Source organism: Dysidea avara, chromosome 10 (genome assembly GCF_963678975.1).
Source record: "Dysidea avara chromosome 10, odDysAvar1.4, whole genome shotgun sequence".
NCBI lineage: Eukaryota > Metazoa > Porifera > Demospongiae > Dictyoceratida > Dysideidae > Dysidea > Dysidea avara.
Genome location: NC_089281.1, coordinates 21,665,765 through 21,682,120, shown reverse-complemented (window position 1 = coordinate 21,682,120; position 16,356 = coordinate 21,665,765). Strand labels below are relative to the sequence as shown.

Here is a 16,356-nt window from a genome sequence, read left to right as displayed (position 1 = left end):
ATGGGCATGTGTTTAACTGCAACTGAATGGCTTAGCTACCCATTTGTACAGTGTACCAAAAAGGGCATGGATATTGATTAACAACTCAACCGCACAGATTCCCGACATATTCCAGGAATTGTTGAATCTATTTAACGCAGGATAAAATTTTCGCGGACAGCAGAGAAGCAACGCGAATTCCGCGAAAATTAAGTCCCTCAAAAATTTGTAGTGATCACCGTGTTTGTGAGCGAGGGTGGTGGCGAGGCTTGAGCGCGATGTTGGTACACAAGCAACCGATGATCCTACTGATCATTGTCACAATTTCGCTCGGATTTGGTAACGCTCATTTTGCGCTTACCTATCCACCAGCAAGGCTTCCAGACTACGACTTTCTAGACAACGTTAGGACAGGAGGACCGTGCGGAGTTCCAAACGGTAAGAGCTACAGCACTTCGTAGTGTCCGCATTGATAAATAGTCAGCTAAGACATGTGTGTGTTGGGTGGATAGCTATTTTGCGTTTGGGGGGTGATGACAAGTCATAAATGAGAAAAGTACATACAACAAATACAGATAAGTCCTTGGTCTTGTGTGATCACAATCAGATCAGGGGATCTATGTGTAGTAGCACATATTAAAGTAGTTACTGTATATGTGTGTCGGTTTATTGCATGTTGTGTACAGGATGTAGCTGAAGAACAGCTTCGGCTGATGCTGCCTCCCTGTTAACAGAACTCTGAAAAGAATAATCAGTTATGCCAAACTAGATTATCTCGAAAATCTATGGCCAGACTTTCCGCTGTCCATTCACTACAGTTTAGCATATCATACATGTACGGGTTGTGGTGTGCAGGACATATAGCTACCGGAAGTCTTTGTGATTAGAGAAGGTAGTATTGAAAACGATAGTGACCTTCCTAACTGATAGATAATAAACACATTAACATTCCCTGCTTATGCATGTGGCCTCCCTGGTTGGCACCAAGTGTGATGCTTGGCCGGAATCTGTGTGGCCTACGGATCAAGTCATGATGGGTTGCCTTTTTTTTTCAGCCCTTCTAGGTATATGTCCAATTACTCAAAAGGCTTTTGCTTAGGTTCTCCTAGGCTAGTGGTAAACACCTCATACAGACTCTGCCTCCATTGTTCATCCTCCAGTGCCTAGCAGATAAAGAAATAAATACTAATTTTGATTGTTTCATAATGGTTGAAAATTTGGTAATGATGAAATTCTGCAAGTATACTCATAAGATATATACCATGGTAGTGTCATAATAGTATAGTACCAACTGAACAGTGGAACGAATATCTAGGAAAACTGATATGCCAAACCCTGTAGATATGAACCAGTGTCATAATTAGACCCTTTATTCAAAATAAAGTATTGAAATCTTATCATGGAGAACTTGAAATTACTGACTAGTATTCTGAAATGCTATTTGATCATGTTTTAAGCTCATGTTTTCATAGTGCATATAGACAAAGCCACTGATATATATAGCAAATAAGCTTGGAGAGTTTGAAGTAAGTTGCTTACAGAAGTATACTTTTAGACTCGATTTCCTAATTCAACAACCACGTACGGTAAGAATATTGCTATCCCTAATGTGCATGCAAGTTTTTTGGAGTCTGTAATTTCAACCTTAGTCCTTAGTTTAAGTCCATGCATAAAAAAATTGTCAAACCCCACCAATAATTATGACATACCATGAGATTAGAAGAAAACATTTAAGAAAATTGACCAACTATAATAATGGCTATATATAGGACTGGGATGAATATTGATTCTGAATAACTGAATGCTTTACAAAGTTTTGAATATTCTTTAGCATTAACAATTAAACAAAAACCTCATAAAAAGTAATAAATCAAAAGGACTGAATAATTTCTTAATTGGTGTTCTAAACATTATATCAATTCAAGCAACAAACCAATGTAAGAATGAGAATTACTATCAAAGATTTAAAACCTCATGGATGGATAAATTCAACAGTTAAATAAATGAAACAGAAGCTTACTAATAGAAAAATGAATGATCAAATAGTCATTCAAACTACCAATGGTAAGGAATCAAACGATTAGTCAAATGTTTTAACTATTCGTCCCAGCCCTAATAATGGCATATAAAGTGTGTGTATACCAGAGTATACAAAATGAACATTTCGAATGCATTTACAATTCAGTTTTGTGTAATTTTTTACAGATGATAATGCTATGGTAACCACCCTGCCTGCTGGTAGGAGTATCAACATCACTTTCCATGTGGCTTATCCTCACAGAGTAAGTTGACAATAATTGTCCTAGCTGTGTGTAGTCATTGTCATGTTGATAGCTTTGTACAGCTTGTAAATAGTAAAACATAATTTTCTCTATAGCTGTATTGATCGACTGTTTGTGTGCACATAGCTTATGGCTTTGTCGCATATAAATTATTTATATATACTGTGTACAGGGTGGTATACAAGTGAACATACTGGAAAGAAATGGTTCATTAGCACATCAACTAACTGGTGGAGAATGGGTTGGTGGAGATGATAGCACGTGAGTGTATATCTTATGCATGCTTGATACAGAGGTATATGGCATTACAACAACGCTATGTGGAAGAGAATCCCTACTTTGACATTGTGATAACGTGTCAATGTAGGTTTCTCATTTATCTATGTTGTAATACCATCATTCATATCTCTTAATTGTTTCTCTACTTTTTATCACTTGGATCCCTACTTCATTAATTACACTAGTGTACATATCTACAAATATTTTTGATATGCAGACCATTAGATTTATATAATAAAAATCCTATATGTTTACAGAGCAACATCACGACAGATCACATTACCAGATGGGTACACTTGTGATCGTTGTACACTACAATTATTGAGACAAGCTAGTGAATGGTCAGCTGGTAGAGCTCAGTACATCTTCTGGAGCTGTGCTGAAATTTCTATTCAAGGAGGTTAGTAGTAGCACCTAAAACTATACCATTGCCTAGTAACATAATTTAGAAAGTTTAATGAATTTGGTAGTGAATTGGCAGGATTAAATCCTTCCATCCATCCACCTATTTATCCTCAAAACAAACGCATGTTTTCACCAAAATTCTTATTGTAGCTAATATGTATTGCATGTTCATACTGATGTTCCTGAACATGTATATTTGTATTGATACTAATTTTATAGGATATACGTAACATATGATGCTCACATAATCCCTCTGATGTTGGAAGTATTATTGAGTGTTTGATGAAATATGTGACCGGATTTGCGAAAACAGTGCATTCTTCAAATTCTATATTATTACATATTTATAATCTATACTATTCAAGTGTATGCTCTATTGGAGTTACAGCCCTACAAAGTAGCAACAACAGGAAGATCTATTTGTATAGCAAACATGTAAATTACAGGTTCTTACTAAAACAGTTGTAACTTACAAATGCAATGATATACTGAGTTATAACTTGCACCACCGTGAATAGAGAAATTCACTGATGGGTAAGTTTTTCCTTATTCATCGTAGGCAAAGATGAAATCAGTGGAGAAAGACTGATTGTTCACTATCTCTTCGGTGTGACATAAACAAATGTCCATATAACTTGTGTCCCTGTTTGTCTACTGCAACAAAACAAAAGTTTTACAAACTCCTCTTGAGTAGGCAAATATGATGGTATCCAGGTTTTTACTGTTAGCTTCTTTCTTCACGAAAACAAAGCACTTAAAAATTAGGGATTTTTTTAATAACGCACGTGTGTTTTTTACCCATTGTAAACAATGTTTTATACTGTAAAATTAAGCTTGTGCAATTATGTCAGGTTTTTGTAGATCCAGTTACATACGGTTATACTTGTGGTATTGTTCTTATTTATGAGATTTAGCAACAAAAGATTTCTTGAATTTTACCTTGTAATTTTGTAAATGTTTGAATGCATTACACATTGTTTGAGTGTGTACAGTCCTTTATGCTTTCAGATGATACATGCAATGGCAACATTTGTTCTGGTCATGGCACATGCACCAATGGATTGTGTACTTGTGAACAGATGTACAGTGGAAATGTCTGCCAGTATAAAGGTAGTGTGTTAATTTTTATTTTTAAGTCTTGCAGCAAAATGAAATTTTCAAGCATGTGATGATGGCTATATAACATTGTGTCACTGTGATAATGAAAGGCTGCACATAGACTAATGATTTGTGCCTTTCTGTGTACATTTCTTAGATGACTGCCATGATTCTACTGATTGTAATGATCATGGTAGATGTGTCGATATTCAGTCAACCAACTATCCTACCCGTCAATGTTTCTGCAGTGCTGGCTGGTTTGGAAGAGACTGTTCCAAACGTAAGCAAATGCGGTGCACATATATAAGTACTCTGGACATAACAATAGATGACATGTGACTATAGATTTTCAGGCATCATTTATTCACTACTAGTGGAAAATCTAACAGTCATTGGGTGACCAAAGTTTTACTGTTTGATTAATTTGTTTCTTATCTTTCAATGTGCAAGAACCTTCTCACGTAACAAACTGAATCTCATTGCAATATAAGGTGTTGAAACAAGGTATAAGGACAAACATGATATGGATAAAATAGGGATTAAATCTGTATATCAGGTGGTGATCTCTTGTGACTGCCTAATATATGTTAAAGGCAGATCTGGAAAGCAGCTGCAGACAAAATTAGACTGGTGCTGAATGCAGATTATAGTGTTGGGAAATATCTATGAAGTTATGGTACTAACTCGTTTGCGCTACATATCTCCTATATACAGGTTTTGGCAGATCCAGTCATATATTATTTGTTTTGTGTGCACTGCACTGACTATTTAGTGGTGACAAGCTTGTACCCTATAGGGTCTCGGCTAACAGATGCTGAAATAAGGCCAGAAGATTATACCATTTCTCGTCAGCTTTCACCTAGGCTGAGTCTGTATGCCAAACTTGTTACTGAAAATGTAAGTGTTAACAATGTGGTGTGCTATGTTAAGGGACATGAAAATTCATAGGGTCAACGAGAGTTGGAGGTTGCATTAAAACTTAATGGGACTAGCTATGTTGGACTTGGTGTTAGACCAGCAGGTGGTTTCCCGTTCCATTTGTACATTTATTATGTTTTTAAATTTGTAGGAATTCCTGGAAACTGTCGAGCTGATTCACCTGGACTCTTTCCACCAAATTCATGTTAGCATGTTACTGTGTATAGTTAATCTGTTAGGTGTTATTATTACCACAGATCGATTATCAGACGCAATTCCACAATCAACTGCTGAACCAGAGCCAGAGCCAACTGGTACTACTGAACCTGAGCCAGAACCTGAGCCAAGTTCCACTCCAGAACCAGAGCCTGAACCGAGCTCAACTCCAGAGCCAGAACCAGAGCCTGAACCGAGCTCAACTCCAGAGCCAGAACCAGAGCCCGAACCAAGTTCCACACCAGAACCTGAACCTGAACCAAGTTCCACTCCTGAGCCAGAACCTGAACCAAGCTCTACCCCTGAACCAGAGCCTGAACCAAGCTCTACCCCTGAACCAGAACCTGAACCAGAACCTGAACCAAGTTCTACTCCTGAACCAGAGCCAGAGCCAACATCAGAACCTTCTTCAACTGCTGAGCCTGAACCTGAACCAGAGCCTGAGCCTGAGCCAGAACCAGGTACCAAATAAGTAGTTTGCAAAACAGTCAAACAGTTTTGTGATATATCATTGCAGGTAACTCTAACCTACACCCCATGGATTGCGTGGACATAGTGGTGGGTGCTGCCAGAGGGAAACAAAGTAGAATCTTGGACTACTACACTAGAGATCGTTCTACTCCTAGAACTGATGATTTCTATGGTGGAAGAGACAGCCTGACTGCAGCAGTAGGAATGGAAAAAGATGGCATGACTTATATCAAGTACAGAAGACGTTTAGATGCTGGTATGCTGATATTAAATCGTACCAGAAGCCTCCATAAGAACCACAAGGTTCTGATTCTTTAGTTGAACCTAACCTTGCACATTGCTGTACTTATGGGCTCCTAATAGTACTAGTGGCTAGTTACTACATGTATATAATTGTGGGATCTCTGTGTAGGTGATGATCCTGCTGACCATTCCATTGGAAATGAGCTCACACATGTGATATGGTCATTTGGTCAGGTTTATCCTGACTACTTCCACAACCCTGGATCTGGCATAGAAGCTGGTACAGCTAGAAATGACAGATTTTACAAAGAAGATGAACTGAAATACCATGGTACTAGAAATAGAGGAGTTACAGGAATCAACTTCTTTGGTAAGTTGCATAGATATTTTATAAATGTTTAGATGAATCGGCTTTGTTTATTTACTTTTAGAAGGTGATTCTGGACCACAAAGTAAGTTAAACACACATGTTCATGAATGTGTTTGTTCCATTGGGTGCTCACAAATTCCTGGAGTAGCAATGGCTGAAAGCTGTACAGTATAGAGTGTTGAGCTGTGTACATACACTTCACTACTACAGCAATGCATTGTTATTTTATGTACGTGTACATTATTATTATATCATTCAGATAACTGCAATGGTACATGGAGTACTGGGTGTAATCCCGATGGTACCAATTGCCTTTACAAAGCTACATGGAAGGTTCTTGGTGATGTACACAAAGTCTTCTTTGCTGTTGAAGCCCGCACAACTGGTTGGGTAGGAATTGGATTTTCTGATAACAACATAATGGTATGCAATGCGCACACATCATAAGTCTTGACTGATGTTCCATCAGTTCTGTTACCCTGACAGTTGTGCAGTAGTCTAGACAATCAAACTTATTTACACTAATGATGTGTTTAATTTTATAGCCTGATAGTGATGTTATTGTGGGTGCATCAGATGATACAGGTTTCTTTGTTACTGACAGGTATTTGCATTAAAATCTTTTAATATTAATTGTTAGTACATACATTAGATACGCAACTGGTCGATCTCCACCACCCATTGATGACCATTCCCAACTGTCGAAAATGTCAGCCACAAACAAAGATGGTGTTATGAAGATGAAGTTTGTGAGACCAATTGTTTCAGATGATGGTCAAGTAAGCGTATACTGTATAGGCTAAATGCTGTAGGTCCCAGGTTGTGTGGCTCCTTATTGGCACTTGTCTAGATTGCAAGCTGTCTAAATATTAAGTCACCTGTGTTTTTTTAGAGTTTTGATGTCATGATTCTGACTTAGTGGTATCAGGCTTTCAGCAGGCCCCTAGTGGGATGGTAACTAATAATTTTTTTTTTTAAACTTTATGCACGTACTATTTGTGAACCATGGACACCTTCCTAGATTTTATGCCAGGTTAGAAATTATTTTGAAGATTTTTTAATTTGGCCTGAAATGAAATAGCCATAAGCGCAACACAAAGATGTATTGCATGGTGTACTGTAAACCATATACTACAATTGCTTTTTGTTTGTGTAGGATTTTTCTTTGGATGAGTGTCGTCATTTCTTATTTGGCTGGGGTGGAGAGTTTAACATACAGGCAAAGACCATAGGCTACCACCCAACAACACCAATCATATCCAACCGCCCCATCTGTCTACCTGATCCAAGCAGTTGTCCAGGTACTTTTAACAGTAAATAATAACTGTACGGCATGTACAGTTGTTCTTTCTGTCACACATAGTTTTTAGTGGTGATTGTCCCACATCTTGTTTAATACATCACCTGATGCATGTTGCTCTCATGATCATGTACTTACTCTTTTCTCCCTCTTTTTCCAGCTCAAATTTTATTGCACAGTTTCTCTATAAAACCCTGCATGTAAATGCTAAATCAAAACCAAAATTGCTTTTATGCATTGTTATACACCATCAGGTGATACTGATAACTCTGCAACTAATGATAAGGATTCAGCAGATTCAGAAAGTGGTCACACCAAAGTCATTGTTGGTATCAGTGTAACAGTTGGAATACTGGTATTGATTGGTACTGTTGTGTTGATAGTAGTTGTGTTGAACTACAGAAGGAGATCCAAACGCTTGTAAGTGATGTAACCTCAGCCGTTCATTTATGTGTCATCAAATGATGCCACATGTCTGAAATTAAATGCATAATACAGTATGATAGTACTGTACATTAGAGGTTTGCATTGCACTTTCTCATCTAAGACAGTGACCAGAAACCAGCCTCAATTATGCATTAGCAGTATTGGTAAGGTATAACTAACCCCAAAAGTACCTTCAGTATGACCTGAAATGCTTGCAATAATTTTGGTACAAATTTTTTAAAGGAATTTTCTGACTGACTGACCGACCAACCAACCAACCAACCTGACTGATTGACCGACTGACTGACTGACTGACTGACTAATCCCTTCAGACAAACGTAGCTCAATAACAGCTGAGGCTACAGGCTTGAGTTTCCAACTAGCAATCTGCTGCAGCTTGATCCAAATACTCTAATAGAGCAGTCAGGTATTACTCTAATAAAGCAAACAATGTATGATTCAGTTGGTTGAAAGCATTCTATAATGCCATTTAAGAACTTCTAAAATCTCAAAATTTTCTAGCAGACAGTCTATAGCAGTAGTAAATTTAAACATTACATTTTCAGAAACTTTTTAGCTCCACCATGAACTAGTACTGTAGCTGGCTATGTCTCATAATGGAACTCCTTTTTCAAAAGTCTGGATTGATAAGTAATTATTCAATTGGAACAGTGATTAGTATATATAACAAGTTTTCACATTAAGCAGATATATAGCCCATTGTTGCGTACTGGTGTATTTGTGTAGGTTTTTGAAAGCTAGTGGAGATACAGTCAAGATAATGTCACATAGTAATCAAGAATTTGATGACTGAAAGTTTCCACCATCTTCGATAGAATGCATACACATCATTAACTAGTGAAAACTGAAGAAAGTACAATTGCACAATAATTGTTTCTGTATGACACTGCTTGTAGTGTTATTTGTCAACACCATGTAAATGAATTTGTTTGATACTTGTGTTTTCTACTATTTGATGCTGGATTTTGGAAAATTGATGTAAACGTCATAGCTACATAAAACAATTATAATTTATTAGTAAAAGTAGAGAGCAATTTTAAAAATGTGAGTGGGTTATTGTGAAAAGGATCTTGCATGCCGGCACATCCAATTCTGTAGCATATGATTTTTTTTAAATATAACAATAAAAGAAAAAGGTCTTCACGCTCAAACAGTGGGCAGAGAGGCAAACTCTTCCCAATCCTGTGATGGTAAATGATTATGATCTGCTTCAGTATTCTCTTGATTGCCTGTTCTCTGTAGCTATTAAGCTAGCTACCATGTATGCATTCAGTATTCTTCCAGCTTGTTACCAGTAGCCATCGACTTCTATAGCTGCAGCCTATATAAATAGCTACATGATACAGTGGAACTTGGTGTGATAATCTGGTACGTAGCTACTGGCACTAAGCCGCTAACCCATCGACGAGAATAAAGATCAGTACATTTATACATCAAATAAAGATGACTAGCTGACTTCTTAGTGTGTAAACTTTTAATAGCTGGAGCTTTTACTGTGCATGAAAGTTCACGAGACCAGTATTTGAGTTAACCATATCCGCCCCGAGCCCCTCCCACATTTTGAGTCACGAGGTTTTCGGAATTTATTGCGTGGCTTCTTTGTGCACAGAATTACCAGATGATGTTTTACAAGCAACTGACCATTCTACTGCTCGTTGTCACTGTAATTTTATTCCGATTTGGTGCTGCTCATTTTGCACTAACTTACCCACCAGCGAGGTTTCCAGACTACGATTTTCTAGACAACGTTAGGACAGGAGGACCGTGCGGAGTTCCAAATGGTAACTAAGCCGGATACTGCATTACATATAGCTACAGTGATAGCTGCCCGGCACAATTGCTACTGATTCTTTACTGGAATTTTGCAGTGTGGCCATCATGCGTGCATATAGTGATTTAATATAGTACTTTCATTTCGAGTTGTATTTTTACAGATGACAATGCTATGGTAACCACCCTGCCTGCTGGTAGGACTATCACCATCACTTTCCATGTGGCTTATCCTCACAGGGTATGTAAGTATACATTATAGCTAGCTATATATATATAGTTATAATTCATACAGCTATGTCTATACTATTATACTCTATTAGTATACTATAGGTATCACATTCAAGCTGTGCATGATAATAAGAATGTTTTCTTATGCAGTGCTAGAGATGCTATGTGATATAATTGGTTATATGGTGACTGACAGTGGTATATTACTTGTGAAATATGGATCATAAAGTTTACTACAGTGGTAGCTAGTTAGCTAAATCTAGCTGAAAATGCAGCTCAGTACTGACTTCTGAAATACAGCTATAGCACGTTTAATGAAAATTACTGCCTGTATACTCATGATTTTCTAAAAAAAAAACCTTTGACAACAAACTATGAATCAATTCTGCCTAGCTTCCACATAACAGTATTTAAATGTGTGTAATTTGTCTGTACAGGGTGGTATTCAAGTGAACATACTGGAAAGAAACGGTTCATTAGCACATCAACTAACTGGTGGAGAATGGGTTGGTGGAGATGATAGCACGTGAGTGTGCACACGTGTATTTTCATACATGCTCTAGTTCTCTGTGCATGTGAGATAGGTGGAAATGTGCCGGTATCCATGTAAACAAACAATAACTCTAGGAATAACTTTAGGCATGATTGAAAAAAATGGAAAGTTATTTACATAGCATGGTGTTTAATTCTATGGTTGGTTTCTTGAATGAAGTGATTGTTATCAATTGTTTTGTTTTAAACCAATTGTGCACTTTTCACACATTAACATCAACTCATGTTGTTAACAGAGCAACATCACGACAGATCACATTACCAGATGGGTACACTTGTGAGCGTTGTACACTACAACTATTGAGACAAGCTAGTGAATGGTCTGCTGGTAGAGCTCAGTACATCTTCTGGAGCTGTGCTGAAATCTCTATTCAAGAAGGTTAGTATCTGAGGTTATAGTATCCATTGAATATATATGCTATATATGAAGACGATGTTAGCAGTGTTTTTTTACATGCTTATTGTGAGAATACCGGCATGCATGAATATGAGTGGCTTTGTACATAAACAGCTAGCTGCAAATTGCATTGCAACATCAATTGCATGTGTGCAGGTGCCAATGCTATGTGATGCACGTGTGTCCTTACTACCATTACTATACTAACTGTATTCGTGTGTATAATCTTATATGTTATTGCAACTATGATACATTGTGCTGTATAGTAGGTGCCTAAATGTAAAAGAATTTGTTAGAACCTTTATGTTGCGTTACGATTGTTGTAAACCTCTTTCAGATGATACATGCAATGGCAACACTTGTTCTGGTCATGGCACATGCACCAATGGATTGTGTACTTGTGAACAGATGTACAGTGGAAATGTCTGCCAGTATAAAGGTAGTGTGTTGATTAGTTTGTAGCTATTGTTTGTGCTGCCTCTTGGAGTAAATGACTAGTGCTTGGAGTCCTACGTATGTAGATAAACAAAGAACAAATTCTTTTCCAGTAACTTGAATCAGTACTAAGAAACAGTTAGTGTTTTATTGCTTAGAAATATGTCGCATTAAACTGTCTGTTTTGTGATGCATGGTGATTATATCATGCAGTTAGATATTATTTGATTTGATGTGTGTATGCATAGGTAGTAGAGTGCCATGCACTGAAATACATCAATATAGTCAACTAACCCCATGATCAGGAAAGAGTAATTCTTTTAAAATTGTTGATGGTATCAACCGGGATGAGTAACTGTTTAGCAATGCCTGCATGGCATCATTCTTTGTGGTGGCATTATGTCAACTTTGCATGACTTCCTTTGTTTATCAGTATACATGTATTCCCAGTACACTAGCAAGTTACAACAGACTGGTAAAGTACTTTTGTATTTTCTCTTTTAGATGATTGTTCTGATTCTTCTGATTGCAATTATAATGGAAAATGCTTAGATGTTCAGTCAACCAACTATCCTAACCGTCAGTGCTTCTGTAATCCTGGCTGGTTTGGAAAAGATTGCTCAAGGAGTAAGTACACCTATATATAAATAAACAAAGAGCAATGATTATCAGTATACCTTAAGTATGCACTATATGATATTTATGTGTTCACTAGGATCACAGTTAACAGATGCTGAAATAAACCCAGAAGACTATACCATTTATCGTCAGCTTGCTCCCAGATTGAGTCTGTATGCCAAACTTGTTACTGAGAATGTAAGGGTTTACTATATTATAGTGCAGTGACTTGACATGCTTTGAAATGCATAGGGCCAACAAGAGTTGGAGGTGGCATTAAAGCTTAATGGGACTAGTTATGTTGGGCTTGGTGTTAGGCCAGCAGGTGAGTTTCCTGTAATTCTATATGTGCATTTCATTTTCTTTCTTTTCCTTTATTTAATTTGCAGGAATTCCTGGAAATTGTCGAGCTAATTCACCTGGATTGTTTCCACCAAATTCATGTCAGCATGTGACTATAGTACAGTAATATAAAATTTATTATTATACAGATCGATTATCCGATGTGATTCCACAATCAACTGCTGAACCAGAGCCAGAGCCAACTGGTACTGCTGAACCTGAGCCAGAACCAGAGCCAGAACCTGAACCCAGTTCAACTCCAGAACCAGAACCAGAGCCTGAATCCACCCCAGAACCTGAACCGGAGCCTGAACCAACTCCTGAACCAGAACCAGAGCCTGAACCAAGTTCCACACCTGAACCAGAGCCAGAGCCAACATCAGAACCTTCTGCAACTGCTGAGCCTGAGCCTGAGCCTGAACCAGAGCCTGAGCCTGAACCAGAGCCTGAGCCTGAACCAGAGCCAGAACCAAATGGTATCAACTTTGTAGTTGCAAGCTATTTTATGGTATGTATATTAATTATCATTGTAGATAACTCAAACCTACACCCCATGGACTGTGTAGATGTAGTGGTGGGTGCTGCCAGAGGGAAACAAAGTAGAATCTTGGACTACTACACTAGAGATCGTTCTACTCCTAGAACTGATGATTTCTATGGTGGAAGAGACAGCCTGACTGCAGCAGTAGGAATGGAACGAGATGGCATGACTTATATCAAATACAGAAGACGTTTAGATGCTGGTATGCTGATATTAAATCATACCAGAAGCCTCCATATGAACCACAAGGTTCTTTTTTTAGTTGAACCTAACCTTGCACATTGCTGTACTTATGTACCAGTAGCCAGTTATTATATAATTGTGGGATCTCTGTGTAGGTGATGATCCTGCTGACCATTCCATTGGAAATGAACTCACACATGTGATATGGTCATTTGGTCAGGTTTATCCTGACTACTTCCACAATCCTGGATCTGGTATAGAAGCTGGTACAGCTAGAAATGACAGATTTTACAAAGAAGATGAACTGAAATACCATGGTACTAGAAATAGAGGAACTACAGGAATAAATTTCTTTGGTAAGATGAACTTGAAAACATCATTCGAATGTTAACGTACTTTTCTATCAACATTTTAGAGACTGATTCTGGGCCACAAAGTACGTAAGTCCAATGCAACAAAACACACACAACATGTAATACCCCAGCCTTTCATAGAGATTTTGTGGACTTGGAGCTGTTGAACTGCATGTGCTATGTATATATCATACACTGTTTTCTCTAACTACAGATAACTGTATGGGTAGCTGGAGTACTGGGTGTAGTGCTGATGGAAACAATTGCACCTACAAAGCTACATGGATGGTTCTTGGTGATGTTCACAAAGTGTTCTTTGCTGTTCAAGCTCGCACAACTGGTTGGGTAGGAATTGGGTTTTCTAATAACAACATAATGGTATGCAATGCATACTTGTTACTTGCTCCATGTAGTAATATGTCACTATTTTAAAAATTTTGTACAGACTGACAGTGATGTTATTGTGGGAGCATCAGATGATAAAGGCCATTTTGTTACTGACAGGTACACTCATTATAACATTAAATAATGTTAATCTACTTGCCGTTTTTTTCAGATATGCTACTGGCCGTTTCCAACCATCAATTGATGATCACTCACAACTGACACAAATGTTGGCAATGAACAGGGATGGTATGATGATGATGCAGTTTATGAGGCCATATGTTTCTAATGATGCTCAAGTTAGTTGTGACATACATACACAACCATGTGCAGTTGGGTGTTGATTCACTTGTTTGTATACAGGATATTTCTTTGGATGAGTGCCGTAATTTCTTGTATGGCTGGGGTGGAGAGTTTGACATACAAGCAAAGACCATAGGCTACCACCCAACAACACCAATCGTATCCAACCGCCCTATCTGTCTACCTGATCCTAGGAGTTGTCCAGGTACCTTTAACAGTACATAAGAGCTGCAAATGGCATGCATAGTTTGCACACATGATTTACCGGAAGTAATCGTCACATCTGCAGATGTATGTTTTAGTATGCGACCTAGCCCATACTGTTCTATAAATTTGTGTACACCTACTACAACCTATACTTGTGATTACATCATCTTGAGGGTTTTTTGAACAAGCTGATGTGATAGTTTGACATTCATAACAATAAAAAAAATTTTCAAGCCTCATTATGTACCAATAAGTTTGTTATCTATGTAACATAAAAGCAACTGTTGTCATACATTTATATCTGTCCATTCTGTGCACATCAGATATACATTGGCATGAACAACAGACTAATAAACAAAATTAATGGCTAATGCCAGAGAGTATGTAAATTATGCTGTGTTATGTTATTTCTGTCCTGACAATTCAGTATAATTTTCACATCATTAAAATTAATGTGTTTATATTAATTTTATAGGCAGAAAACCACCAGCTGATATCATGATCACTGCTGGTAATGACCAAACTGGGCAAAATCAGGGTGGAGGTGGAGGTGGCGCTGCTTCTCTTATGGCATTCTGCCATTTGATAATGATGTGTCTTATTATTGTTATGTTTTAGATGACAGCTTGTCTCTGTCATAAACAAAACTATGTTGTGTTATAAACTTATTTATATATATATTGCACGTACATGAAAATGTAATAAGAATTTGCTTGCAATTCTTGTTCATAAACAATGTGAATATAGCTATGCAGACAACAGTGTCATATCACAGAGTGCATATAATTCTCTCTATGACAAGTCAAACTACTACTACTAAGATAGGTGCAACAGTATAGATAGGCCAACTTTGTATAGACCGTATACACTTCAACGCAACATATAATTTTTTTTCTCCTTTCTCCACCATTTTTCAAACATATTTTCAACTTTAAACAGGCTGTAGGACCAGGAGTCCTACAGACCTTCAGCACTTGTGCTGTAAAATCTTAATGAATAAATATATGATACTGTATACCTATCTAATGTGTAGGAAGTGTCAACATAATACATTTAGGTATAGGACAAGTACCACTACTTCATGTTACCACAAATAGGATGTTATCAATGTACCCTGTAAAGCCATGCATGGTATTGATATCCTGAGAATGTAGGGTGGTTTGTATATCATGCTTTAAAACGTGTCATATTAGTGTGATCAAATAAACATTCACCAATATTGGTGAATGCTTATTTAGTCACACTAATATGACCTGTTTCAAAGCATAGAACACAATACTTTCATATGATTGTGTTGCATTGGAGGTATTTTAAGATCTGGGACCTGACATCTAATCAGTGCTAACTTTTGACTATATGATATACAGGGGCGTACGCAGGAATTTTGAAAAGGGTTTCCACTACAGCTAAGTGACTGTTATATTAGGGTAGGTTATATTGCCTGACTGCTCTATTAGAGTATCTTGATCTTTTCACCAAAATCATAATCCAGAACAATGCTATAAGCGTTGCTATCATGTTAGAAACTATTATTTAACTAAGATAAAAGTTTAAAATGTGTCCTGTTCCATGATAGATTCTAGATTCTGGAAACCTGAAGTGTCAATTTCTTAATGATTCAAGTGCTATGTAAAATCCAAAGGGGTTTCCTGAAACCCCTGGAAACCCCCCCTCCATACGCCCCTGTGATATACTTCTTCTTTTTCCATTAAGGTGTGGCTTATTGGATTAGAAAAAGCAAAATGACTGAGGTCAAAGGTTATATTTCAGTGTTTTTCATAGGCTCTACTTACACTGTGTATATACACTGAAGACAGGCCAGCTTTCTACGGATGCACAACTGCATCCAGTTATGGGCTTGGAGGTACTTAGTAGCACCAAAAGTATACATGAAGAAAAATCTTTTCATGGGAATTAAATCTAGTACATCATGATTATTAATCACTCACTTTAACAATACCAAACAACACCTATATATAGGTTATACTGGTCAAATAGATGTTTGCATTTACACATAAAATACACACTTGCA

General features: G+C 37.4%; 2 protein-coding genes across 3 annotated transcripts; both read left to right on the top strand.

The window, feature by feature from the left end:
- Positions 1-167: 167 nt before the first annotated feature.
- Positions 168-8,981, top strand: LOC136268258 (uncharacterized). Of its 2 annotated transcripts, XM_066063545.1 has the most exons (20): positions 168-417; positions 2,185-2,261; positions 2,434-2,522; positions 2,798-2,940; positions 3,954-4,055; positions 4,201-4,323; positions 4,840-4,940; positions 4,992-5,064; positions 5,113-5,166; positions 5,219-5,365; positions 5,402-5,638; positions 5,695-5,904; positions 6,061-6,261; positions 6,323-6,343; positions 6,521-6,684; positions 6,807-6,865; positions 6,914-7,040; positions 7,418-7,562; positions 7,816-7,981; positions 8,735-8,981. In XM_066063545.1, exons 1-20 carry the CDS (start codon positions 258-260, stop codon positions 8,799-8,801), a joined length of 2,466 nt encoding a protein of 821 aa, XP_065919617.1. In that variant the 5' UTR covers positions 168-257; the 3' UTR covers positions 8,802-8,981. The 2 variants fall into 2 exon arrangements, with proteins under 2 accessions (XP_065919617.1, XP_065919616.1); XM_066063544.1 differs by having other exon boundaries at positions 5,219-5,638.
- Positions 8,982-9,570: 589 nt separating this feature from the next.
- On the top strand, positions 9,571-15,043 carry LOC136268259 (uncharacterized). The gene is made up of 18 exons (XM_066063546.1): positions 9,571-9,789; positions 9,943-10,019; positions 10,447-10,535; positions 10,798-10,940; positions 11,296-11,397; positions 11,898-12,020; positions 12,109-12,209; positions 12,264-12,336; positions 12,401-12,454; positions 12,503-12,829; positions 12,887-13,096; positions 13,233-13,433; positions 13,493-13,513; positions 13,645-13,808; positions 13,876-13,934; positions 13,987-14,113; positions 14,178-14,322; positions 14,800-15,043. The coding sequence occupies exons 1-18, from the start codon at positions 9,627-9,629 to the stop codon at positions 14,940-14,942; spliced, it is 2,322 nt and encodes a 773-aa protein (XP_065919618.1). The 5' UTR covers positions 9,571-9,626; the 3' UTR covers positions 14,943-15,043.
- Positions 15,044-16,356: the final 1,313 nt, after the last annotated feature.